The sequence below is a fragment of the Periplaneta americana genome, chromosome 4 (genome assembly GCF_040183065.1).
Source record: "Periplaneta americana isolate PAMFEO1 chromosome 4, P.americana_PAMFEO1_priV1, whole genome shotgun sequence".
NCBI lineage: Eukaryota > Metazoa > Arthropoda > Insecta > Blattodea > Blattidae > Periplaneta > Periplaneta americana.
The window spans coordinates 133606006-133633797 of record NC_091120.1 but is presented as its reverse complement, the minus strand read 5'-3'; the positions used below and the strand labels follow the sequence as shown (position 1 = coordinate 133633797).

At 33.3% G+C, this 27792-nt stretch overlaps 1 protein-coding gene across 3 annotated transcripts in view; it reads right to left on the bottom strand.

The window, feature by feature from the left end:
• The window catches only part of Csgalnact (Chondroitin sulfate N-acetylgalactosaminyltransferase), a 1311749-nt gene that overhangs the window by 531040 nt on the left and 752917 nt on the right, over positions 1-27792 (bottom strand). The window contains exon 5 of one of the 3 annotated variants that reach the window (XM_069823986.1): positions 22631-26855. The exons of the other annotated variants lie outside the window; for them this stretch is intronic. Within the exon in view, the coding sequence (XP_069680087.1) occupies positions 26655-26855 (201 nt within the window). The 3' untranslated portion in view covers positions 22631-26654. Of the gene's footprint in view, positions 1-22630; positions 26856-27792 lie in introns of those variants that run through there. 3 annotated transcript variants of the gene reach the window in all.

Sequence of the window (27792 nt, the reverse complement as noted above, 5' to 3'; positions counted from 1 at the left end):
ATGGGTTCAAGGATATCACACACATAACACGGTGGAAAAATATATATGCATTGAAGATAATGGCAATAAATTGTAAATCAAAATTAAATTTTTTTATCTATTTCGCCATGGGTGAAATATTTAATTAAATTTTGCTTTAAAATTTCCAATATATATTACTTGATAACTTAAAAAAAATACAAGGAATATGAGTGAAGATTGTAGGAAGTAATGTGCACCTGAAGTTTGAGGAACATTTAGTACAGCGGGAAAATAGGTTATCAGTTCGAGTACTTGGAGAAGAAACTAATTAGTTGTCTTTTATACCATTATATTCAAATGATTTATTGTATAACCACGTTAATTTTTATTCCACTCTGAACATTAAAAGCCTAGAAATATTGAACTATAACTTTGTGCTGAAATTCTTTAATAGAAAGGTATCACTACTCACTCCCCTTAATGTTTTAATTATTGCATAATCGTCATTTTGGTATTATGAAGTTTCAGAAAATTACAGGCTTAATAAAATATAAATAATTCAAAAGTTACATAGTCCGTTGTTATCCTAAAATAAACTATCCACAGTTTCTATACCTTCCCAGTACAGCGTAGTCTGTATTGATATACGGGGCACAGAATTTCCATAGCATACAAAGACGAAAGTATATTCTGAACTACATGGCTTCATAATTTTGGCTTACTTAAGCTCAAACTTTGCAGTTCTGGCTTTTTCAAATGAGCAAATTATTCTCTTAAGATAATAATCACGAAAAATCAAATAGGCCTATGTTCAAAATGACGCATGTCAATTAAATTTCTAATCTGTCTTTATTACCTCGTGCTTGACTGAGAGAATATTTACAAAATAATATCTTGTTCTTTCACGACAAAAATATAATGTAGGCTCATACCTTAGGTAAAAATGTTACTATTTACCTTCATTTTAAACTGTTCCGGCTGAAATTAAAAAAAAGAAACTTAATTATGTTATCATATCTAAAAAAATCTCGCAATATTTAATTCAACGTGGTCATCTCCAATTTCGTAATACTTATCAACCGATTTTCTATGATATTCGTGTGATGAAACTATACCGAGGTCAATGGAAGTTTAACAACGATAAAATTCCTCAACTCACTTTTAATTGGAGGGAAACTAATTCTGAAGATGTCATTGTTATAATATACCGTTATGAAATGAGATAGGTCCATGAAAATGTTACAAGTCACTCGCAATAACTATAAATCAAACTCTGCTAGCGATTAATATTTGTATCGCACTTTATCGCGGCGAGTACTGAATTCTGTCTGACATGCCCACATCATAAATTCAGTCCATACAGTATCACACTAATAGAGTTTATTAAGATTTTCGTCGAACTTTTGGAGACATTAGGAACTAATGAAATAACATTTCATGTTGAATATTATTGTAAATTTTAATATAATTCTAAATATCTAGACAGAAATGAGCAAATTAATTTAAAGGAGGGCTACATGGAAAACAAACGTTTTTGGTGTGCGAAAGTTTCCTTGAATAATCATTTTTTATATCTCAAAACGCACGTACTAGATTCTTATAAACTCATGAATAAGGTAAAATTAAACATATTTCCTAAATAATATAAAATAATCATACGTATCTAGAAACAATATTCGTTATTAAAAATCTGAAAAAATCACATAACGCAAAATACCTTATTATTGTGCAAAGTGATACAAAAAACTTCCACACCCACTTCTTCTCTTAATACTCGAAATTCCGCGCCAACTTTCCGTTTCTTAGAAGCACTATGAGATACTGTAATATAAATACAGGGACATCATTTTAGTTTTACTTCAATTTTTATTGTACCTGAATTTTTAATGTAGCCTACTTCACTCCCATCCCCTCTACTAGAAAACTTCCAATCGTCCTCCACACACAACCAAGGCCGCGTATCCAGTCAAAGTCGCCTTACGGTCATAGTAAACACTACTGAGGTAGTGAGTAAACTATGTTTCAGAAATATGTTCGCGTTTTCCAGTGACGAAAGAGCTTTCAATATTGAATCATATTTTCGCACAGGTACTGTCGTCCGTTTACGTACGTCGTATCCCGGATTCCCCCACCCGCTTCTGCTCGCCCCTCTGTAAAAGCTAGTGGCTGGACTGTCTTAGCTTTTTTCTGAATAACATTAATTTCTGTTAGGAATTGGACGTCTACGTAATATTATACAACTGTTTAAAATAATTTCAATAAAAGGGTTTCGTTAAGTAATTAAAGGCTGGTTTACAATAAACCGGAAACGAAACCGACAACGGGAACGAGAATGGAAATATTGTTAACATAAATGTATTTCAATGTGAGCATTCACAATTAACTACTGTGAATGCTCACATTTAAAAACATTTATTTTAACATTATTTCCGTTCTCGTTGTCGTTTCTGTTCTCGGTTTATTGTGAACGAGCCTTAACTGCCACGTGATTTCCCTTCTTTCCACGACCCTGCGACAAAACCACTTGGACAAACAGTGCATAGCATGTCTGAGTAATTTGATCTTTTCGGATCGGGGAGAGTGAAGATTGAATTTACAGTACGTATGGTACTCTTTTATAGAATAGGTACAGAATTATTTCAACATGAGTTACTAGTACGAAGGATAAAACTGGTAATAGTATATAGTACGATAATATGCACAAAAGAACTGAAGCCTGTATCGAAATGAACGGCCACCATGTTCAAAAATGTGTTTAAATATCCATATTTTGGTTGTTTTTAAATTTAACTTCATTCTCTGTATTGTACGCTAATGTGATGTATACAGTATAATATACACTGCATAATGAATACGTCCAAATGGATAGCTCAGTTAGTGAGTAAAAACACTTATTGTTAATAAAATACTGTATTTTGATTAACAAAAATCGCGATATTTTCTAGTTTACGTAAATGGATGAACTACTTTTCTTTCCTCCTATACCTAGCAGAGTGATTTGTTTGTATTTTACGCCAGTATCATCGATCTCCAGTCGTGGAAGGGGTGTAGCAAACGGTGTTTCCGGTTCTCAACCGTTAATCCCAAGGTATAGCCATATTAATATTAGAAATGTTAGTAAAAATAAAATGATGTCCCTGTATAACAACATGAAGAGAAGACTATACATACAGGCGACTGAACTAGGTGTCGTGTACTTGCAGAGAAGCTGTGATGGATTAGTTCAAGAGAAGAGGAGTCCAGTATGTAAATATAATGGAACTCACCCACAGTTAACATTACAATACAAGGAATACTGAAAGGATGAAATATTTACTTGAGCGAGAGTTAGTCAACCATTTTTATTATTTTTAACGAACAATAATGGGTGAAATTCGTCCTTAATTTACCGTTAGCTTTGCCTCTTGCCAAATTCTAGTATTATAACCATATTTTCCAAAAAAAATTCAATTAAGAGGTTATTTATCCAGCTTGCCGGATTGAACAAATAGGAGGACCGTAGTTTGGCTACCCCTGACCTATGACAATTTCATATATATTTTAGGTTTACAAAGCATGTATTTGAGTTATTTTCAACCTAATATTAAGTGCACACTGGACAGGCTTCCAAAGGCGTGGTATCAACACGGCAATGTGTTTTAGGCAAAGATAGCATAAGACAACACACTGAAAACGGTGAAATATCCATTCCCTAAACGAAATTCTCAGGATCAGGAAGAGGAAAATGAATTTGTTGCGTCATTGGCTGAGAAAAAACTGCCTACTAAAGGTTGCACAGCAAGGAATGGTGAACGGGAGAAGAGTTTGGATCAGAAGAAGATATCAGATGATAGACGACATTAAGATATATGAATCATGTGAGGAGGCAAAGAGGAAGGCAGAGAATAGAAGAGATTAGAGAAACCTGGGTTTGCAGTGAAAGATTTGCTCTTGGGCAGAACACTGAATTAATTAATTAAACGAAATGCAAACTCAGAACTTAAAATTCCTTGTAATGTCTAAGATGCATTATGTACAGAATGTAACAAAATAAATCGTCATCGCCACGACCACTGCCATTATCATTATAATTATCATCATCCTGTTCCATTTTCTACATTAGCTGAAACCTGCCTCTGTTCTTTAACCTTCTGCATTCAAAACTCTAAAGAAGTATTTGGAATTCCAAACGGGGTAAATGTATATCCCAGAAGAATTAATTAATATATTATCTAAATTTAATATTTGGCAATGAATGTGTACATGTTTAGAAATGTACAATGAAACATTATTTTCTTTTTTTAAATGAACTTTTTAATAGTATTAGGACAAATTATAAACACTTTTGTTCTTTATCGTTTTCTTTCTAAACCATTTTGTTTGAACACAATTGGTGTATATTTTTTACTGTCCCAGTATCTGAATGGTCAATGGACACAAATGACGAACACTTACTGCATCTTGTTCTGTACTTACAATTCCTGTTTCGTGGAAAAATCTTGCATCTCTCAACTTGTGCTGATGGTTCAGGCTGAAGAAAACGCTCTGGAACCTGAGACGACGTCGCTTTTCCTCAAATTTCTGCAAGCATGCACTTCATTTTTTACACTGTGTTCTCAGATAGTTCGATTGTTTCTTTCAATTTCTCTTTCAGATAACACTTGATGAACTCTAGCCCTAGCTTCATTGAACATTGTCTTATTTAGTTGTGTGCAGCTGTTTCTCATTTCGGATTATTTTTCTCACGAAGACTTGTTCTAGCTACATCCAGTATGTTAATGAAAAAGCCCATCTCTTAGTTGTTCTACTGCATGCATGTTCAAGTATCACCTTATCCCTGTGTCAAAAAGCCTTCTATCTTATTATAATGTGATATTATATCCGTCTGGTTTGCAGTTTTTATTTGTATTTCTACAGCCATCATCAGAGCTCAAAAGTGTTATGGTCCTATTTTTATTTCGAACATAAGATACTAATGTGAGATTCTCTTTGAAGGTAAACATTTACGAAAATTCCTTTCTTCATGATATTAGCTGAAGTTCTACAGAGATTCCTTGCTTGTTCTTTCTAAGGGTCCCAGTCATAAATAAATACGGATACAATATAAAGTTCCAGCTGTTTCTGTACATTTGAAAACAGTAAGTTAATATTTCATACTGCATATGTTAATAATACAAAAGTTTAACGGTTATTAAAAATAATATAATATAATATTATATATATATATATATATATATATATATATATATATATATCCATGATTCACGGTTCCTCTGCTTGCAGTGGGATGCAAGTAAAATGTAGTCAGTTGTGGTGTCATAGGCCTATCCTTTCTCTACTGGAGAGTTAAGATCCCATACATATCTCTTTGATTTCTTTCAGTCTTTTCCCCATCCTTTTCTGTGTATACTCTCAAATTCATGCCATATGAAGTTTTAACATCACGTAGGACCCAGACTTTTATACTATAATTAGTGGTTCTGTTTTCATGTACACCCTAAGGACAGATTCATCACAATTATACCTGTTACATTGCTTGCCACACTGTCCCTTTTTGCTCTTGAGGATTGATCTGTTTATCATATCTTCTCCACAAACTCTATCTTCATTATCTCCTTCAATAACATCAGAATTGTAGAAAATTCTTAAAAATTAAATTTTTAATTCAGAAACCTGTGTATCACCGTTATCTCCAGGCTTTTTACTAGTCCTCTTCTCTGCCTAAATTGTAATTATTTGCAGTCAAATTTTTAGACATAATTACTTGAAAAACAAACTACAAAACAGCGCACAAACTAAATTGGAAACACTCACTCAGTAGCACAAATAGTTACTACACCAGGGATAGAGAACTGGCGAGAGAGGGATGGAAAGCAAGGGGAAAGAGTTGGTTCCCCGTCCACAGTCCACCGGCGTTGAATGACGTATCTGTGGCCAGTACGCAATCACATAAGACAGACATTGAATACAAATCCCCTTCCCTAACAAGTCAATGACGCGGGGGTGGAAGGAAGGGGTGAGTGACGTATTCCGATGAGTGACGTAATGCCACAATTGTCGCCCAGTTCTGCAAGCCTGTACTAGACCAATGACCCGACCCAGGTGTGCTTAAATGTGACACGCTCATGACAGTAAATTTACTGGCATGTAGAAGAACTCCTGCGGGACAAAATTCCGGCACACCGCCGAAGCTGATGTAACTTCGGCAGTTGCGAGCGTCGTTAAATAAACCATAATTTTGTTTAAATTTAGACCGATGAAATAATAATCCTAATACTAAACTGTGTCAGTAACAGCAAACAGATATAAAAATACAGCATTTTAATTTCAGAACCTAACTGAAAATTAAGCGATATATTGGAGTTTTACCAGCCCAAGAAATGAATTTTCGATATGAGTGATTCATAATAATTATTAAAATTAATGATTTTAATACCAAGTGGATTAGAATTCCACGCTAGTACATTTTTCAGGCAGTCAACATAACTTAGTTTCAAAATGTTAGGTACATTATCCAGCGTGGTATGCAAAGCGGTCGTTCCAATGATTATCTGCCATCAAATCTGAAGTCACACAATATAGATGAATTTCCGCTTTTGTTCATTCTTGTATTGTAGATACATAATTTCAAATTTTAAATTTTGTAAAACAATGGCAATAATGTTGTTCTTATACTTTTAGAAAATGAGGACATTAAATAAAAAAGTATAATATGGAGCATAAGTTATTGGACCAATGTAATGATAATCTATCGACTGCTTGAAGGTTATAATCTGTTATAACACAAGCAAATACGGCATCTTAATAAAAGACAAAATATTATAGATACAATAAAGACTTATAACTAGTTCTGTTTCTAGACAGTTGAAAACATTAATATTTCATACTGTATGTGTAGAAAATACATGTTTTTTTTTTTTTTAATTCTTGTTTAGTCAACTGTCCGAAGACAGGTCTGAACCTCACAAGTAATACCAACAAGGTACCACTTATGAGGCAACTAGGCCAGGAGATAATGGAATAGTGTGGCCAGTGGCTTTCTCCCTCCATTGAATACATCGCCGATTAGCTAAATTATTGCACTAATCACACTTCAGGTGTATACAAAGAACTGTTCTTCCTCTGACACATATCGTCAAGTGAGATGTACTGCCTGATAATAGATGTAGGCCTTCATATGAAGGGTTCAGAGCCATAGCAGGCCAATGCCATTTATTAAAAATGGAGAAAGCAAGGGTTAAAGTTAAGTGAATACCATATTTTAATGAAGATTGACATATCATTTAGTTTTAATGTGTATACTTTATATTACTTGTTAAATGTTTCCATTGAATTATGGTAATAACTTAATTTTAACCCTTGTTTTCTAGTCTTCAGTAAATGGCGCTTGGCCCACTATAGTTCTGAACCCTTCATATCACCCAGAATCTCAATCAGAGACATTTTAACAATTATTAGAGATAATATAAAAAGCAAGAATGTTAACAGTTATAATGAGAAACAGACATTAGTCTTAAATCTAGTCACTATTAATAAGAATAAAAGGAAAGGCAGAAGGAATGCGAGGAAATAGGGAGACTAATTCAACAATGGAGAAAGAAAATATGATTAGTATGAACATTGAATTTCAAATATAAAATTCACAAATTATGCAGTTTGGAATACTATGTATTCTTTTAAATTATATTAAAACAATTAAAAGTAAGCCTATGAATTTTGCTTTATTACCTATATGTATACAATGCACTATGACGCATAGACTTAATATTTGGATGTAGCTAAAAGGTTAAATTTAATTCCTATTTATTAAGATATTATTAACTGGGAAACTGTCAGCATTCATTCTCTCGTTGTTCTTAATAAATTAAGACTGATGAACTGTAAATGGGAAATGTTAAAATAGTCCTGGGCTTTTAATGCAAGTTTTGCTATGTTATATGGTACTGGTAACTGTCCCATAGCCAAACTTCAGATTAGTAACAAAGCTATATTTATGCATTTCTTTACACTCACATCACATGCAATAAATTAGATTCCTTTTGCACTTCAGAACAAACTGTTGATTAAAACACGATTTTTAAACCGATATTAAAATAGCACCATTGTCATTAGCTATATAAATAATGTACAGAATGGTCGCATCCGTCAATGCTTGATCGAGGTCTTTGATATTTTGCATTTATATGTGTTGAAAAATCCACACTAAATCTTTACATCCGTTGTTCTATGTATTCTGAAGCCCTTCACAGACACATATTATGGCACTCACATTCCTTGTGTACGTAATGTCTGACACACAGCACTGTAAGTCAAATTGAAATAAAAATATATAAATAGCATTATTTTCCATGGCTTTTCATAGTTCATTGTCTTCCATCAATATTAGTAGAATTCAGATTAAGTTTCTGCAAGTTTCAAGATTATGCTGTGTACTTTCACAAAAATTACGCTAAAATACTTGCAAGATAAGATCATACATCCTACCTAGCGTTAAAATGTTCACATATTATCAGCATTTTGGTCCGTGTAAATTTGGTACAGTAGATGGTACGTACATGAATTGAAACATTTTTTTCAGCAGGAGACTATACACAGAGGAAGCTGTAGTCGTATTAATATAAGAGAAAGCCTGTTTTAAAATAATATCAATAATCCTTAAAAAATGTGAGAGTTTTCTGACAATATTTTACTAGTAATATAATTATATATAATATGTAGGCCTATAGCATTTTACAATATTTATCAGAAATTGTATTTTCATTCGGTTACTCCAGTAAAATCTAACTACAAGTGCCTCTGAATATAGACTTGTTTGCTGAATTTTTAAATTATGAATAGCAAATCTTATGGCGATATTCGGCGAAGGAACGAGGTTGTATCACAATGTTCAATAACCTTTTTAATCAGTGTTTCTTTCGTTTTCAATAAATTGTGTAAAAATAACGAATTGTTGTACATATTATCATTATATGTTAAAATGGAAATAAAAAAACTTCATAAGATATATAAAAAAGATATTTCACAATATAAGCTATGGGAATTATATCAGAAATGTACAACATAGAATTTTAAAAAATGTCTTTGTAAACATAGATCTGATTTCAGGTGCCTTCCATTTTACATTTACAGTAAATATTCAGAATAAATCTTGTGGATCTAAGCAAAATATTACCATTGCGCAGTGGGACGGATTGCGATTCTAGCCGGAACAAAATCTAATATTGATAAATTCCTTTCGAATCGTTGAAAATAGCAAAATGAAGGTAAATTATTATGACATTTGATTAAATATTTGTATGAGAATTATTATTTTAGTATAGAATGCCTATTTATTAAAAAAGAATCGTACAGAAATAGAAATTGCATACAACTAATGCAAATGAAAAAAATTAAAGTAAACATAAATTATTTTACACATTACTATGAAGAGAAAAGAAATATATGCAGTAAATTCTATGACTCATGTTTATAAATCAGAAGCGTTTGTTGTATTTCCAGAAGTGTCGGACCCGCTAGAGCTACTGTCGTCCTCATCTTGGGGTTGCAGTTGAGCAGTGCTGTTGTTGGCACTCGCAGTTGGTATTTGTAGCAGTTTAATTACCTCACCTTACTTTTTTATTCTTGTCGATTGATGTGGGATATGATGAGAGCAGAAGATACTAACAGCATGTGTAGGACATCTAAGTTTCTCTTACGAGAACACTTCCTAGCGTGGTCTAACCTATACTTTTGTAAATGTTTGTGTCTTGCCTCTTGAGCATCTTCAGATAACATCCCAATAGGAAGTATCGCAGTTTCTGCAATTTTTCCTCCATGTATCAGTATTTTATGCACGCTGGATGGCATTTAGTACCATGGATATAACTATTGTACATATAAATGGGCTGTATCATTGGTGTACTTCTCAAACGCCTCAATATACTGTATATTGAATATCCACATGAAATGGTGCATAAAATTACAGAAAATCTGTGAATAAGGTCTTACTAATGCCCGTAATATTGGCTGTAATTTGTGGGTTTTCAAAAAACCGACGTGCTATATTGCTATCATTTGATGTCCCAGGGCCACCAGATTTCGGTTTGTCAATAAGAAGACCTAATAGAGAGCGAAATCTAGAAATAATCTCCTGTTTTCTAGCTTCAAAAATATCTTTGTTGTTGCCTCTGACCTGCCAAGAACAATGTTTTTTTTTAAGAAAATAATCCTTTTCACGGTGACACTGCATCCAACGTCTGTTAAAATTACATCGAATATTTTTCAAAATATTATGAATGCGCTTCTCACTATTAGAATCACATGTTTCAATACATAATTTGTTCAAAACATATCTATATAGTTCATCTAAATCGCCACTTTTATTGGCAAGTATTGTAAACACATCACGGCGCGAAATCACCGGTAGCGGTTCCGAGTCTGAAAAAAATTAACCACATGCAGAGCGGTCAGTAGGAGCAAATGAAACTAGGTTAGTCTTAAAGTGCACACTCAAACCTACATTCTGACATAAAATAAATGTGACTCTGTGTGACTCTCCTATTATAAGTCAACGTTTACTTTGATAAGCAGTTTTAAAAAAATCGCAATTTCCCGCCGTTAAGTTAATATGCCGTTTCTATAAATTCAAAATTATTATGATCATAAAATTTATATAATAATTATCTACCAACATTGTTCTTCATTTTCTATTTCAGAATCACAAAATGTTTCACTCCTAGATCACAGAAAACAAGCTTGCCTCTTACACTATTTCAGCGTGGCTGAGCAATAAAACTGGTTACGGAGGGGAATCCTCGTCATCATCATTGTGTGAAGTCCGTATGTTTAGTGTCAAAGCTTCTTTCTCATGGATAAGCATTCTGTGATTCATTAGCAACAACTTGAGATAGGACACGTATAAAAATGAGAACATGTGAAATTGATTTTGTTCCGGCTAGAATCGCAATCCGTCCCACTGTGCATTGCCTAAATATAGCAGATATTCATAAGATTCATGGGCACATATATTCCACACATCAGCGTGGCATTTCAACATTATTAATTGTGATGGAATAAATAATCACTTGGAAGACATTCCATGTGCACTGAAGGGTTTTACAATTATATGCAAATTAAGATTAGATAATTTTTTCAACAAATATGTCTTAAACTAAATGCTTTGCATTTCGCAAATCTAAACATAAAATAATATGTCTGCCATTTTTCTATTTCGGTATATCTTCATTAACACAAAATAATCAATTATACACTTCAAATATTATATGCAGTGTGGTTGTAGAGTACCAGAACATTTTTGGGAAAACGTTAACTGATTTCATTTCTATTTATAGCTGCCAAAATATTTTTGAATTTATAAGAGAGTATAGCAATTGTTTCTGCACGTTCAAGAGGTAAAAAGTATAAGGAGTTTACGGATATTTTCGAACGAAAGTTCAAGAAACCAGCTTCAGTACGAGGAAATATCCAGTTACTGGTAAACAAATTCATGCGCACAGGGTCCGTAGCGGATGAAAATTACACAGTTCGGCCACCCATATCCAATTAAAAAGTGGAAAATATCCGTGACGCCATAGAGAAGTGGTCGTCAGCACTCGCTGAAATAGATAAGTATCGGCTAAGGAATGTATCGGAATATGCAGAAGGGAGAGGGAGAGAGCCGCCTTAGCTGGTACGGGCGATTAGTGGAGGGTAGCCTGTAGCTAACAGACGAGGACTCTATTTGCAGTACTGTTGAACATCATGTCGTAGCTCTTATGATAATCAATCGATCGCGCTGTAATTTTTACAGAAAGCATAGAAAAAAATTCAAAATCAAAATCTATCTTTCATAGTAAGAAAAAAATACTAACTTCGAAGTAGACTATTCAAAATAGACATTGACATTCTCAAAAATTGGTAAGCGGCAAACTTTTTTATTTTTCACTTTAGGTGGAGATCAAAGCGTGAGATATGTTTATAAAGAATGAAAATTAATTTTAAAAGTGGTTTCTATTCAAAATCTTTACTAGATTCCGAGTTACAGCGAGTTGAATAAAGGAGCATTTTCGCCTGGAGTGACTAAACTTTTGTCTGTTAGAACTGCGGATTCTCATTGAAATCATCACGTTAATTTTAAAGTTGTTTTGTAAATGTCTCCATTGCTTAAAAATTTCGAATAAATCGTGAGTTTTGAAATTTAACAAAAATAGTTCTATTGCATAAATAACATTTTATGCCTATTAAACACTAGTGTGACACACTTTGAAATTCAGAAAAATGAAAGAAAGTCATAGTAATCTTTACATTTATTGGTATTACTGTCACTTATTATTATTATTTATTATTATTATTATTATTATTATTATTATTATTATTATTATTATTATTATTATTATTTGTAGTGAAGCTGTCTTGTTTCATTTTCCTGCCCCAGAACAACAGCCATTCCACTTGAAACCTATGAAGATTTCATATTGCTATCTCCAATACTTTTTTTATTTTCGGATACTTTTAACTCTAAAACAAATTTTATTCCTGTATATCTAGAAATCTATGCAAAAGGAACTGGCCATCCTAACCCATTATCTCCTGGCCTAGTTGTCTCATGAGTGATGCTTTATTGATGTTACTTAAGAGTTTCAAACCTATCTTCGGGCAGTTGACTAAACAACAACTAGAAATCTAATTTTGGCAGATACTGAATTACGAAATTTTGGACAAATTATTTGTACCAATTCCTTGGATCTATCTCCGGTTCTAATCATTAATATTATTTAGTCTAGGGATCAGATGAAAGACATAATAAGATATTCTACATATCAGGATTTTTGGCTTGTCCTCTTCCTTCACTGGACTCCTCAATTTCAGAAGAACTTGTTTTCATATTGATGGAGGTCACATTACATGCAAAAATGTTGATTTTGTGTTTTGGTGTCTCGTCTGTACTGTAATATGATTCATTTTGTTATTGGTTGACGGTTTCGCAAAAATGTCCTGGAATTTTATAATTAAACTGTACTTACCACGGAAATTAATAGAAATAAATGAATGAGCCAATTTTCTAATACTAGATTAATAATAATAATAATAATAATAATAATAATAATAATAATAATCATCATCAACACAAATGTCGAATTTTAGTTAGGAAATAGTTATTGCTAAACATTTCATTGTTTATGAAAAGTAGTCTGTAAGATAATGTGTTGTAATTTGGGAAACAATATCAAATCTATGCTCTTAGGTATGGGATATTGCCTGAAATAATTCCCATATGTTATGAAACACTTCATATATTGTCACATTTATGAGATATTACAGACATGAAAATGCACAGTTATTTTAAGTACACAATTGAATTGTGCATATTTCAACAAATAATTTAAATATTATTACAATACTTAAAATAACTTTCTATAATTATATAAGATGACATTTTCGTACAATTTCAATCAATAAAAATGTATGAAAGTTGAAAAAGAAAAATGCACTAGATTTAAAATATAAATAAAGAAGTATAAATTCACACTAAGGAAAACATTTCAAAGTTTTATATAGGCCTATGACCTTGAACAGGAGGGGTCGAAATTAGTGTAATATCTTCAACAAAAGTGTTAAAATTATCTCTATTCTATTGCTAGATGTTATACGTAAATATATGATTGCTTATAGGCTTCCATTAACAATGGTAAAATTTTAAGTTTTATTTTTTCTTTTATTTCATCTCATCCCTGCTGTACACACGACTTTAGTTCTGAGTACTTCCAACTTTTTCACTAACAATTCTTAATTCACACTTCGTTAATTTGTATGCATTTCTTACATTCTTCTTTAAAAATAAAGAATAGCAAAATGGTTGCAATTAAATTACACATACATATTACCTCAGTCTAGTATATACAGTCACGAAGCTGAATACGTAGGGAATATGCATCCATAGATAATTGCTAACCACTAGGATCGCTACTATCACCTCATCACAGACAATGTGAAACAGTACCGACACAGTCTATTGTTCCTAGTACCCTCAACAACTCAAGCTTCGTGACTATGTATAGTAGACTGTGATATTACTCAGAAATTTAAACGAACCCTCTCTTAATATAAAGGTTTATCATATTATAAATGATCATTTTTTTATCCTTCTTAATTTTCAAAGTCACAATATTTCCATTTTAAGATTAGTCTGCTCGTTTTAATTTCTATTCCAGGGAAATATACCACATAAAAGCAATTAAGAGACCCACCCTCAAGTACTTCGTGCTGATAGAAAAATCTGCTAAGATTAATAACTTTATCTACTAACAAGTATGTAGCTGATGCAGTTTTAGACAGGATTTAAAAGTAAGAGATATTTTAAAATATGAATATGTTGAGTAATAACCAAGTAAATTAAAAGTGAATAATATAGCATGTATGTTCAGGAACAATTACATTTTTTAACCCGGAAATGGTGTAGCAAGTTAAAAGAGCCTTCTACTGTAATTTTTACATCTGCATCATTCCTTCTGCATAGCTGCCAATGACATTTCACAGACAGCAGATATTGCATTGTCATAATTTTAGTTACGATACTGTTATGACACCGGAGTGATTGATTGATAATTTCAGTAGCAAATTAGACTCTAGGTGAAACAACTGATGAATTCTGTGGTTTACCAGGCACAACTGCACTCTTTTATTACACAATTATGCAAGTTGAAGTAGACATTATTTTATTTATAATTATTCCCCTATGTAGTGACTGCATTTTGATACTTGCACACTAATTCATGACTTGGGCCTATACAGGATATACTAAAAAAAAGTGGGCAAAACTTCATGTTTAGATACATCATTTATGTTGGGGAGAAAAAATGGTCGGGAAATGCTTGGTTTCTGAGTAGAGCTTGGAAGTATAATCGTAATGGACTCCAGTACGTTTTTTTCCTGGAATTACAATGATGCAATATGTTTACATTTTCTTAAATGAATAGTTCAAAATTTTGAACTTCTGCCTGAAAACAGGCCGCAACTTGTCGTCTCATACAGATCCAAACATGCATGGCCTCCACGACCACCAGACTGCAAGCCATTGCACTTATTTCTGTGGAGGCACTTAAAGTCATTGGTTGGATTAGACTCGTGTGGATAATGAAGGAACTTTCCGTCATCGGATTCTGCAAGGTTGTAAGACAATAAAAAACCATTCCATAAGACCTCCATAAGACAACTTACTTCCTGTACTCAGGCAGAACTTGGATGTTTTGTAAAGTACATTTCAGGAAATGTAATCAGAATGTATCAAACTAACTGTAACAAACGAACGTACTCAAATACAATAATATAATCATACTTGCAAGTCCCACTCCGAAACCAAGCAAATCCGGACCCATGTTGATGTAACCATATTTTTATCTACGCAAAAGAAGAATCCATATCTGAAGTTTTGCTCAATTTTTTAGTTACACCTTGTATAATATATTAATCTTACGGAGCAGAAGAAAAAAAATAGATCATTATTTTACTAAACTCATGCCAGGGGGACGTTTGATTATGTGCTAGGGGCAAATATATCTTAAGATCTATTTCGTTCATTAACATAGTTTTAGATACCTTTGCAATCTACATTAGGCCCTATTATAACGCGTGCCTTTTAATTCCAGTCTCCACTTCTTTTCTTTCTTACTCGTGAACTTAAGACTTTTTTCTGCCTTGAATAGAATATATCTACAAGAATTCTACCGTCATTTGTTACAATAATGATTACTATAATACAGACCAATATATCAAATATGTTTCATTTATTATTACACTATTATCTACAAGTAGCAAACAAAAAATTATCAAAACAAATTCAGAAAAAAATACGTAGATATATTTTTTATAAAGCAAGACTCACACCATGTAAATTGAGAGCCACACCACTGCCGGGTTAGAAATAAGGCATTCCTAAAAATATTACATCTGTTGGCAATCTTATTGTAGCCAATTTTAAGTGCTACAAACAGTATCTCATAGAACATGTAGTGGAATACCTGCTACATATTTCATTGTGAATTCCTTCATCTAATGAATAATCAGGTTTACATACTCCCCTAGTCTTAAATAAGCCCATAACTGAAGAAATGTCAGAAAGAAGTGAAATTTGGAGAGGAGTACGTCAAGGATGTCCTTTATCACATACCCTGTTCAACATATACCTGGAGGATTTAGTGAAGAACTGTTTTCAGAACATGGGAGGAGTGACAGTAGAGGAAGAAGAATAAAGTGCATAAGATGTGCTGATGATATGGCGTTGTTAATAAAAGAGGAGATGGTACTAAGGGATATGCAACTGAAGTTACATGACAGCTGTGAGCAATATGGGATGACGATAAATGCAAATAAGACGACGACCGTGGTCATAGGAAAGAAAATAAATAAGGTAAACTTACGAATTCTAAATGAAGCAGTAGAGCAAGTGGACAGCTTCAAATACTTGGGTTGTATTATAAGCAATAACATGAGCTGCTGCCAGGAAGTCAAAACGAGAATAGCAATGACCAAGGAAGCTTTTAATAGAAAAAGGAGAATCTTCTGCTGACCTCTGGAAAAAGAACTAAGGAAGAGACTAGTGAAGTGCTTTGTATGGAGTGTGGCATTGTATGGGGCAGAAACAAGGACATTACGACGAAATGAAGAGAAACGAATTTGAAATGTGGATATGGAGAAGAATGGAGCGTGTGAAGTGGACAGACAGAATAAGGAATGAAGTTGTTTTGGAAAGAGTGGGTGAAGAAAGAATGATGGTAAAATTGATCAGGAAGAGGAAAAGGAATTGGTTGTGTCACTGGCTGAGAAGAAACTGCCTACTGAAGGATGCACTGGAAGGAATGGTGAACGGGACAAGAGTTCGTGGCAGAAGAAGATATCAGATAATAGACGACATTAAGATATATGGATCATATGAGGAGACAAAGAGGAAGGCAGAAAATAGGAAAGATTGGAGAAAGCTGAGTTTGCTGTGAAAGATTTGCTCTTTGGCAGAACATTGAATGAATGAACTAAAAGTTCGTAGTCATGGAGATCTTACAGCCAAGTTGCAAGAAACTGTCCATACATAATCCGTTTCCGATCAAAGGTGCAATTTTTTTTCTGTTCGAAGAAGATTTTAAGTATTATTCAGTGCGCTGAGATTTTTATGCGATGTGTCGGAATTACATATAGCTTTCATCTTCAAGGTAATGCAACTGACTATAAAATCATCATGAAAGCCTCAATTTCCCTTTTTTAAGCTTCTATGAGGAAAAAAATAATTGTAATATTAAAAAGTCTCGCTACATATATTACAATGAAGGCGAGGTCTGTGTGTAATCCCAAAAATTTTGGAGATGTGAATAGCGAAAACTGTTCTTCTGAAGATCCCGAAAACCTGAATTCTTATATAATATCACTTCTTTTCACCTAAATTTTGTTTTTCAGCAACTCAAATATATCTCCAGTATATACCTATGGGAAGTCTTCATGATGTCTTTGTAATTTTTGTAACCGAATCAATTTCTCATGATTTCGCTATAGACGTATGGAAATAAGTTGAACTGCACGAGGACATTATGTGTAAAAGTACTTAATGGCCGCTAAAACTTGTCTCTATTTTTAACTCTTATAATACCACTAACACTAGCTTGAAGAGCTAAAGTGATTTCTGATAATAAACAGAAATTGATAATACAGCGTAAAATGGGGTTACATTTATATCAAACTCAAACAACTGTTTGAAATAAACAAATTCGTTGTTACTACCAAATTATTACATTAATATAAAGTCCCGTATATTCTGCAAAGAGGAATTAACAAGTCTGTCTTTAAGTTAACGAAGACGGCAGTAATTTAATTCTTACTTTTAAAAAATCATAATACAGTGGAATTCACGAAGTTTAATAATAATGTGAGCTTTCTTTCCAAAATTCACTATCTCCAAAATTTGAAGTCTTCAACTAAGCATGGATTCATATAATGTTTGAGGTACGAGTATGTCAACAAGCGATTAAAGAAGAAACAAGAGACTTGCACTAAAATAATGATGACGGCATCAGGTACACAGGGGAGAACAGAAGGACGGCATATAGGAGCTGATAACAGAAAGATTTCAGTGAATCCAGCTGGAAGAACAAATACGGGTCAGCAATTACAAAAGGGATCGAGAGATGAAGAAAATACTAAGAAAAGAAGTCGAGATTCTGCAAGAACTGGAAGGGATGAAGTAACATTAGTAAAAGGGATCGAGAGATGAAGAAAATACTAAGAAAAGAAGTCGAGATTCTGCAAGAACTGGAAGGGATGAAGTAACATTAGTAAAAGGGATCGAGAGATGAAGAAAATACTAAGAAAAGAAGTCGAGATTCTGCAAGAACTGGAAGGGATGAAGTAACATTAGTAAAAGGGATCGAGAGATGAAGAAAATACTAAGAAAAGAAGTCGAGATTCTGCAAGAACTGGAAGGGATGAAGTAACATTAATGACACCGAATAGAGTTATATCAGTTGGAAGAATTAAGGAACAGAAAAGTTATAACTAAAGAGGTTGGTGCATGAGTGACAAAACATAGGAAAGTGATAAAGTGAAAATAGTATGCATGAGTGAAAAACATAGGAAAGTGATAAAGTGAAAAGAGTGATAGTGACAGAAAAGACGGTAAGGTAAGGGAATAATAGTGAAAAGGGATAAGATACAAGTAATAACCAGAGTGTGATAATAAGTAAGTAGTGATACAAATATAATAACGAAAGTGGGGATGGAAATGTAATGAAACTGCAGAAACTACTTCGTCTGAAAATAGGATTATATTAATGGGAATAAGTGGTCAGTGAACGTTAGTGATTCAAGTGAATAAATAAGTTGACATCTATGGAAGAGTTCAACTAATGTAAACAATGTTGGGAACAAGTATTAAGAGGTTGAGAGCAGTGATTGTTTAGTTAAATGAGATTAGTAAGAATAAGATAGATAACTAGGAAAGGGAAAGGTAAATAGAAAAAGAACTGAGGGAAACAGAGGTGAGTGACCTGACAGAAAAGTGATCAGGGTCATTTATATGTAATAGCCGGATGTTTAAAAAAGCGTAAGCAGAATATTATGTATCCAAGGGAGTGATGGCACTGTATGCAGAAATGTGAAGGGCCATCACGACCGATGTAAGCAGGTGGAATAAATATATCATATCATAATGTTTGAGGTTAAATATCTACTGGTGACATTATTTTATGGAAAGTAATACTAAACACCTGTAAATTCTCAATGAAACGAATGCAATTTTTTCATGAGTAATTAATTCCAGAGAAAAAATGAGTTATTTTCTTTTCATGAAACACTATATCCACAGGAGAACAACAAAAATTCTCTAAGAGGAGCATAATTACATTAAAAATAATGTAAGTCTAAATTCCTATTTGATTTTTACTTGTATAGATGGCAGCATAAATTCACGTTTCCTTGGAGATAGTGAGTTTTGGAAAGAAAGCTCACAATTGCACCACAGTCACGAAGCTCAATATGTACGGAATATGCATCCATAGATAGTTGCTAACCACTAGGATCGCTACTATCGTCTCATCACAGACAATGCGATATAGTACCGGTACAGTCTATTGTTTCTAGTACCCTCAACAACTCAAGCTACGTGACTGTATATACTAGACTGTGATTGCACTTCAGAAAAGCATTCCCAGGTAATTTTTAATAAAAGAGTTCATGTGAACTAAAATTTAAATTCCAGTGATTACTGGATACATTTACTCCTTATAAATTAAGCATGAAATAAACGGTATTACAAATACAGTATAAATTCTTACACGATTATTATTTCGTTACGTGACAAGTGATTTCTTACAACTCATAACGTTGCAGTTCTCCCTCGAAGGTGCAAGCCATTCTGTATATTCTAGTCTGAAAGAATGATTTTGTTGTTTTGGCTTACAGGGTATAAATACTGTAATTATTATTTTGTGTATGCATTCGGTAAGATTTACATCCAGGTGCAAAATAAAAATTGCAGTTCAAGATTTTCATTGTGTTAAGCTGGGTACACTAGTGTAATCGCATTGCCCAAACAGCTGATCGTACATATAGCACGCCATGTTTGATCAGGCTCCGTTCGATAAGGCTACTTAAACGGAGACAATTGAAGGTCAATGTTATGATTGGAGTCGCGGTTAGCATGTAGCAGTTGTTTATACAGTACGTCTCCATGTAATTGGTTTAGTATCGATTCTATGGTAATTCCACGATAAAAGAGGTTCATATTCCTTTCCTGAATAAATGAAAGATGATCAACTGACAGAAGCCTGGTTGAACATTGTGATTCTCAAAATAAAAAGAAATACTTAAGAGTAAATATTCGTAAAAATTTCTTCGCAGAAAATTTCTCTAGGAAAAAGCTTCTTTAATGTTTACCTCGATGAATAACCCTACACAATGATTTTATTTCACACAAAGTAATTTAGTTGACACGTAAGTAATGTTTACTTTGGAAACTTCTAGTGGGAAACAAAATCGTTAATTGTCCATTTTAGCTAAGACTAGACACTTTCAATTATCTTGGAATTAATTAATTTTTATATACGAACAGGATAAAGTTGCCTAATTCCGTGATACTCCTAATTCCGTGATACGTTTTTTTCATTGAATGTCCCAGGATTGGGTATCTGGCTATGAAGTTCGCCGATGTCTCAAAAGTAGGGGGAAAGATGCACTCTTTCGAGAAAGACATCTGGCGCAATGGTGGAACGGCAGAGCTTTGACTAACATTCAATTTTAAAAAAGTATCACGAGATTAGTGGTATCACGGAAATAGGCAACTTTATCCTATAATGTAGAAAATAAGTTATTAAAAATAGAATGTAACAGCAGATGCAGTAAGTACTTAATGAGCTGACAACTTTGGTAATTTCGGAGAGTATCTACCAAGAAAAATAAGAGAGAAATCGAGGTTAAATCGAATGCGAAGGAAGGGTATTAAAACAGAAATGTGAAATGTATTGAACAGTGAGTAATGGGAATACGGAAAGAAATGGAATCAATATATTATAGGTTAATATAAAGAAACTAACATGGTTGAAATTAATATAATTTATAACAAATAGAAGAATAAATAAGATCAACTGAGCCCATGAAATGTGTACAGCGGGATTAAGCCATTTTGTGCTAAAATTTGTGATTTTATTAAGAGGCGCGTCCAGAAAGTACAGTTTGCCGGGACCGTTTATAGAAGGATAACACAATTTCATGAAATGATTTATTGGAACAGTTACAGCAACTGTTGAGCTATTTTACAAGATATTCCACACTGGAATTGAGATATTTTTCATATCGTGGGATCAACAGAGAGGTGCAGACGGCTGTCATACACTGGTTCCGATCCAAGGCGTCAGATTTCTACGACCCAGGAATACAAAAATTGGTTTCATGGTATGACAAATGTCTCAGTTCGGTGTTGGGAATATGTTGAAAAATAACTCAATAATTCTGCATCTGCTCCAATTATAATTCTTTCCTTTTAAGTGTGTTTTATTTCTATAAATGAACCCAAGGAAACTTACTTTCTGGACGGCCCTCGTATTATAATGCAGCAATTAAACTTTAAAAAATAATAAAAAATTCCTTATTCATTTGATTGTTTATTACTTATTACACAATATTTTCCAAGTTTGAGAATATAATATTAAATCTTCAAACAACAATTCATTTGGTGTTATGTTATTGTAAATTTTGTAGAAACTTCTTTCCCAGATTAAGATGATTTCAGTCAAAAATGTATCCACCTTCTTATAGTGGATTGATTAAAAATAGTTCAGATATTAAAATCAGACCTGTATGCAGGAAATAATGAACACTGATTCTTTGCCAAAGAAGATTATGGTCAATAAGGAGAAGAAGGGCGCATTTTTACACGGGCATTCGTGTTGTGAGAAAATCCATAATTATTATTTTCCTTGTTTTACACTATGAATGTTTTCATTGGTTCATACTGTTACTTGGAGACTTAATTTTTAGGCACAAGATTTATAAGTATGGTCTCTTCAGGAAAGAAATAATATATTTCAGGTTATTTTAGCAAATATATAGACTTTATTCCTTTCTTATGTAAATGATTCACTTATTATCATTGTTGTATGAATACAGTTTGTGTTTTCAAAAACTGTAAAATTATTGTATATTTTACTTTGTAGTTACTTTGTCAAACTGTTATATAAAGACAATAAAAATTAATAAAATACAGATTAGAATATAATAATGTAAATTAAATAGAAACTAAAAATAAAATATGTGATTTAAGAATAGAGGAAAACTTCAGATTTAAATATTAAGAAGCGAGTCATGTTTTAATGTCTTGGCGTTAACGAAATTAAAAAAAACAGTAAATTTCGTACTCTCACTTTTCCATTTCATTCATTCATAGTGTTGTGCCCGAGGGCAGGTCTTTCACTGCAAACCCAGCATTCTTCAGTATTTCCTATCTTCTACCTTCCTCTTTGTCTCCGCATATGGTCCATATAAATTTAAATGTATTAATTACGTAATAGCATTAGTAACTAATAGACAATATGATAGTAAATGAATAAATATTTGGAGTTAATACATTTTTATCATATAAAAAAAACTCATTTTCTGAAAAATTTAGTTCGCGACGTTTAGCGACTTTTGAAAAAAAAAAAACGCTCCTCAATTCATGTATTGAGACAGTAGAAAAAAAAACTTAAATGTCAGATAATATTTTAATAAATGAATTGTAAATTAATTTGTTCTTATCCTGGCGCCGTTATATTAGTGAATGCTTAAGAGAAACGAATATGGGCACCCATATTTCATTACACTCAACAGTTTAATTTCATTTCCTATTCAACAATATTTTTCACTACGATTACCAATCCTATAAACTTGAAAGTAATTCTCAGTTTTTGTCTACGTGTATATTATATACGGGTTGTGGAAGCTTAAAATGCCTGCAACACGAACTAACAGGAATTCTTCTCCCCTTTCTCGTGTTCGTGCAAGTATATTTCCGCGTTGCTGCATAAAATCATGTACTTTAATTAAAATCTTCAGCCTTGCCTTCGTATTTCAGTAAATATGACCTACAACATACAGGAGAGTATACTTGGAAAAGAGTTTGAAAATAATTATTCAAGATATAGCACCATGAAAAAAAATTCTTGTAAGCTCTAAGATGTAATTATATTTTTATATCCATATTCGGAAAATATTTATGACTTTGAGAAATGGAATTGGAGAAATGGAGTCAGAGGTGGAGAGACAGAAATGAAATGGAGAAGGATTTAGAGGCTGAGAGGTGGGGAGACACTGATTAAGATGGAAACAGAGATAGAGATAGGGAGAGTAATATGGAGGTGCTGATAATGGTAACAATAGACACGAAGATTAAGACACAGGAGATCAGATAGAGATTGGGATTAACAGAGATTAAGATTCAGGTGGAGACGGATATATATTGAAAAATAAATGAAGAGATAGAGAAATAGGCAGATAAAGGTGATATCTATAAAGGTATAAAGTCAGAGATTCCTACACAAATATACAAGGACAGAGGGAGGGAGAGATAGAGGGACAGAGAAATGGAAATATAATTATAGACAGTCACAGAAATAGCGTTAGATAGAGATGTGGATAGAGAGAGGAACAAGTGTTGCAGATAGAAGGCAGTAAATTAGTGCACCGGTACTTTTTAAGTTCTGAGAAAATTAATAATACTGAGTCAACCAACTAGATCGACAACTGATCAGATTTTTTTTTTTTGTATTCGACAGATACTGGATAAAAAATGGGAGTGTAAGGGTACAGTACATCAGTTATTCATAGATTTCAAAAATGCATATGACTCAATTAAGAGAGAAATTTTATATAACATTCTTATTGAATTTGGTATTCCCAACAAACCAGTTCGATTAATTACAATTATAGCAGAGTCCGTATACGCCAGTTTCTGTCTCATGCTTTTCCAATTCACTGCGGGCTAAAGCAGGGAGATGCACTATCACCTTTACTTTTTAACTTCGCTCTAGAATATGCCATTAGGAACGTCCAGGATAATAGACAGGGTTTGAAATTGAACGGGTTACATCAGCTTCTTGTCTATGAGGATGACGTGAATATGTTAGGAGAAAATCCACAAACGATTACGGAAAAACAAGGAAATTTTACTTGAAGCAAGTAAAGCGATAGGTTTGGAACTAAATCCCGAAAAGACTAAGTATATGATTAAGTCTCGTGACCAGAATATTGTACGAAATGGAAATTGGAGATTTATCCTTTGAAGACGTGGAAAAATTCAAATATTTTGGAGCAACAGTAACAAAATATATAAATGACACTCGGCGGGAAATTAAAGGCAAAATAAATATGGGAAATGCGTGTTATTATTCGGCTGGGAAGCTTTTATCACCTAGTCTGCTGTAAAAAAAAAAAGAAAGTTAGAATTTATAAAATAGTTATATTACCGGTTGTTCTTTATGGTTGTGAAACTTGGACTTTCACTTAGAGAGAGGAACAGAGGTTAAGTGTGTTTGAGAATAAGGTTCTTAGGAAAATATTTGGGGCTAAAAGGGATGAAGTTACAGGAGAATGGAGAAAGTTACACAGCGCAGAACTGCACGCATTGTATTCTTAGCCTGACATAATTAGGAACATTAAATCCAGACGTTTGAGATGGGCAGGGCATGTAGCACGTATGGGCGAATCCAGAAATGCATATAGAATGTTAGTTGGGAAGTCGGAGAGAAAAAAACCTTTGGGGAGGCCGAGACGTAGATGGGAGGATAACATTAAAATGCATTTGAGGGAGGTGGTTTTGATGATGATAAAGATTGGATTAATCTTGCACAGGATAGGGACCAATGGCGGGCTTATGTGAGGGCGGCAATGAACCTGCGGGTTTCTTAAAAGTCATTTGTAAGTAACTTAGTAAAAGTCAACAAACTGAACAAGTGAACATTTTAAATATAATTGCTCTTGTTTGGATAAAATAATTAATCGATTCTAATTTGTTTTGTTTAAAAAATTTGAAAGTCAGAATTTATAAAACAGTTATATTACTTATTGTTATGTGTGCTTATGAAACTTATACTCTCACTTTGAGAGAGAAGCAGAGGTTAAGGGTGATCGAGGATAAGGTACTTAGGAAAATATATATGGGGCTAAGAAGAATGAAGTTACAGGAGAATGGAGATAGTTAAACAACGCAGAACTGTACGCATTGTATTCTTCACCTGACATAATTAGGATCATTAAATCCAGACGTTTGAAATGGGCAGGGCATGTAGCAGGTATGGGTGAATTCAGAAATACGTATAGAATGTTAATTGAGAAATGTAAAGGAAAGATGCCTTTTGGGAAGGCCGATACATAGATGGGAGGATCATATTAAAATTAATTTGAGGGAGGTGGGATGTGATGGTAGGGACTGGATTAATGTTGCTCAAATAGGGACCGATGGCGGGCTTATGTGAGGGCCGCAAAAAGGGGAACCTAGGTGTTCCTTAAAGCTAATTTATATGTAAGTAAATATTCTGTTTGTTAAATGAATAATTCTCATCCAAATTAATTAAATATTTAAGACTAATTCCTGAATGGCTGAAACATCTGGATTCGACAAAAAAGACTCAAGTTCAAACCCTGTCTAGCCAAACAGAAGTTTGTTAATGGAAATTGAGACTATAGATTCCCTTTCGCAGCTCTAATTTCTACTGTCATAATTCCAACAATAATAATTAATTATTATTATTATCAGAATTTAAACAGGAAATGCCGACCTTGTCTCCTAGATCCTACGTGCAAACATTTCTGATCAGCTGCTCGGGATGAAATCAGAACAACAAAACGACATAGAGATAGAACTCAGAACAGAAGTAATCAATAATTGCTCATTGACAAGTAATTTTATAAAATATTTATAGATGTGAACTAATCTCGAAAGAACAGTAAATAATATATAGTGAATATCTTAAATATATCACATGTTTGCGTCTGATTGTATTTTACGACGTGAACCATCATTGCTATAATGAGTAGGTACAGTAAAATCCGTGTTAATTAATTACACAACATCTTTAGGTGTTGTAAACGTGTCCAGTTTCAATGGATATGTAATTTAAGTCAGTATTCGATATACGTCATTTTTGCGTCACATACATCGAAGTTTTATTGGTCTTCATATTGGTTAATATTCTATTATTCACTAATTCTCTAAGAAAATATCTTAATTGATATCAGTATTAAAATGCTACCAGCCATTCTTCAACATATACTGTACGTTAGTAATCTAGTTTACAATACTGACATTACGACGTTTTGATGTGATAGGCCTGTAAAAAAGTATCTACACATAACGGTCACTATACTCTTATCTCGTAATCAATTCTGACACATTTTTAATCGCATCTCTTATGAAGTTCACATCAGTTAAAAGTGCTTATCCTACTTTTGGTTTTAAATTGACAGTAACTTTATCTTATTACAATGTGCGTCTTTAATTCATTTATTTTAAAAAGGCAGTGACCGTTTGAATTATTCAAGCAGCATTTTTTCTTACCGTTTAACATTTCCAACCCTGTATTCTCGCCATTTACAAAGATACCTTCCACAAAATACGTCACATTTGACTAAGACACTTCAAGTGTCGGAAATTACTCCATTGTTAACTTATTTAAACAAATGGAGAAGGATCAAAATTCATTCCTTCGGCCACGTCTTTTAGGTTGTGATCAGGTTTCTTCTTTATGTGCCGATGGATATCCAGGTCCTTTGTTGTTATTGTTGTTGACATTATTCTGATTTGCGATTTCGTCTCTAAAGGCGAGGAATCCTAATTGTGCATGTGATGCTTCATTGAGGGCCCTAGATCGAATGCAGGCTCGGTACTGATCAGCAGACAGCTTCTGGCCTCCGGGTCCTCCAGAGCACACCTGCAACAAGGAAGGAATTAACCTCTATTTCTGATCTTAACTGCAAAGATGTCATCTTCACCATCATGTCTATTCACCGTAATCGTCGTCATAATCAGCAATGTCGAAGTTAGGCTCTCAGATCTGTTTCTGTCACAAGCAATTTGTATTTCTTGTGAATGAAATGTAGGGTAATTCAGACCAACAGTAACAGTCATTTATTTTGGAAACTAGTGCATTAAAAATTTAAAGAAAAAATATTTATAACTAAATCACATGTGAACTTCAACTTGAACTTGATTTCATCAATCAGTTTTAACAGGAAGTAGGTTCAGTGGCGTATTACTTTAAAATTTCAAATGGGAATCGAGGTCAAGAAGGGTACCATTTGATAGAACTCTTCAAAACAAACAACTTTCATACGAAACGTTTTTATTAATTCCTACTCTTTCAACGAGAAAACGTACGAAAAGGCAATGGATGATTAGGACCACCCGTAAGTCATTTGTTTCGGAAACTACTGCATTAAAATTTTCGAGACAAAAATATTTATAAATAAATCACATGTGAACTTTCACTTGAGCTTCATTTCATCAATCAGCCTTAACAGGAAGCAGGGCCAGTAGCATATTACTTTAAAATTTCAAATGGGAATAGGAGTCAAATAGAGTACCATTTGATAGAGCTTTTCAAAACAAACAACTTTCATAGGGAACGTTTTTATCAATTCATACACTTTCAATGAGAAAACGTACAAAAAGACATTGCTATCAATATTGAGAAATGTCTCAAAACGAAAATTTAAACAAGACAATTAATGTTGACATGTTACTGAAAGACTGGACAATTCTATGAATTTTTATAAATGTTCAAACTGACTGCCGTTCTGAGCAGCTCACACCCCTACTCTTCATCAAACATTGTCAGTGACTCCTAACACTTCGGCGTGGTCAAGTGA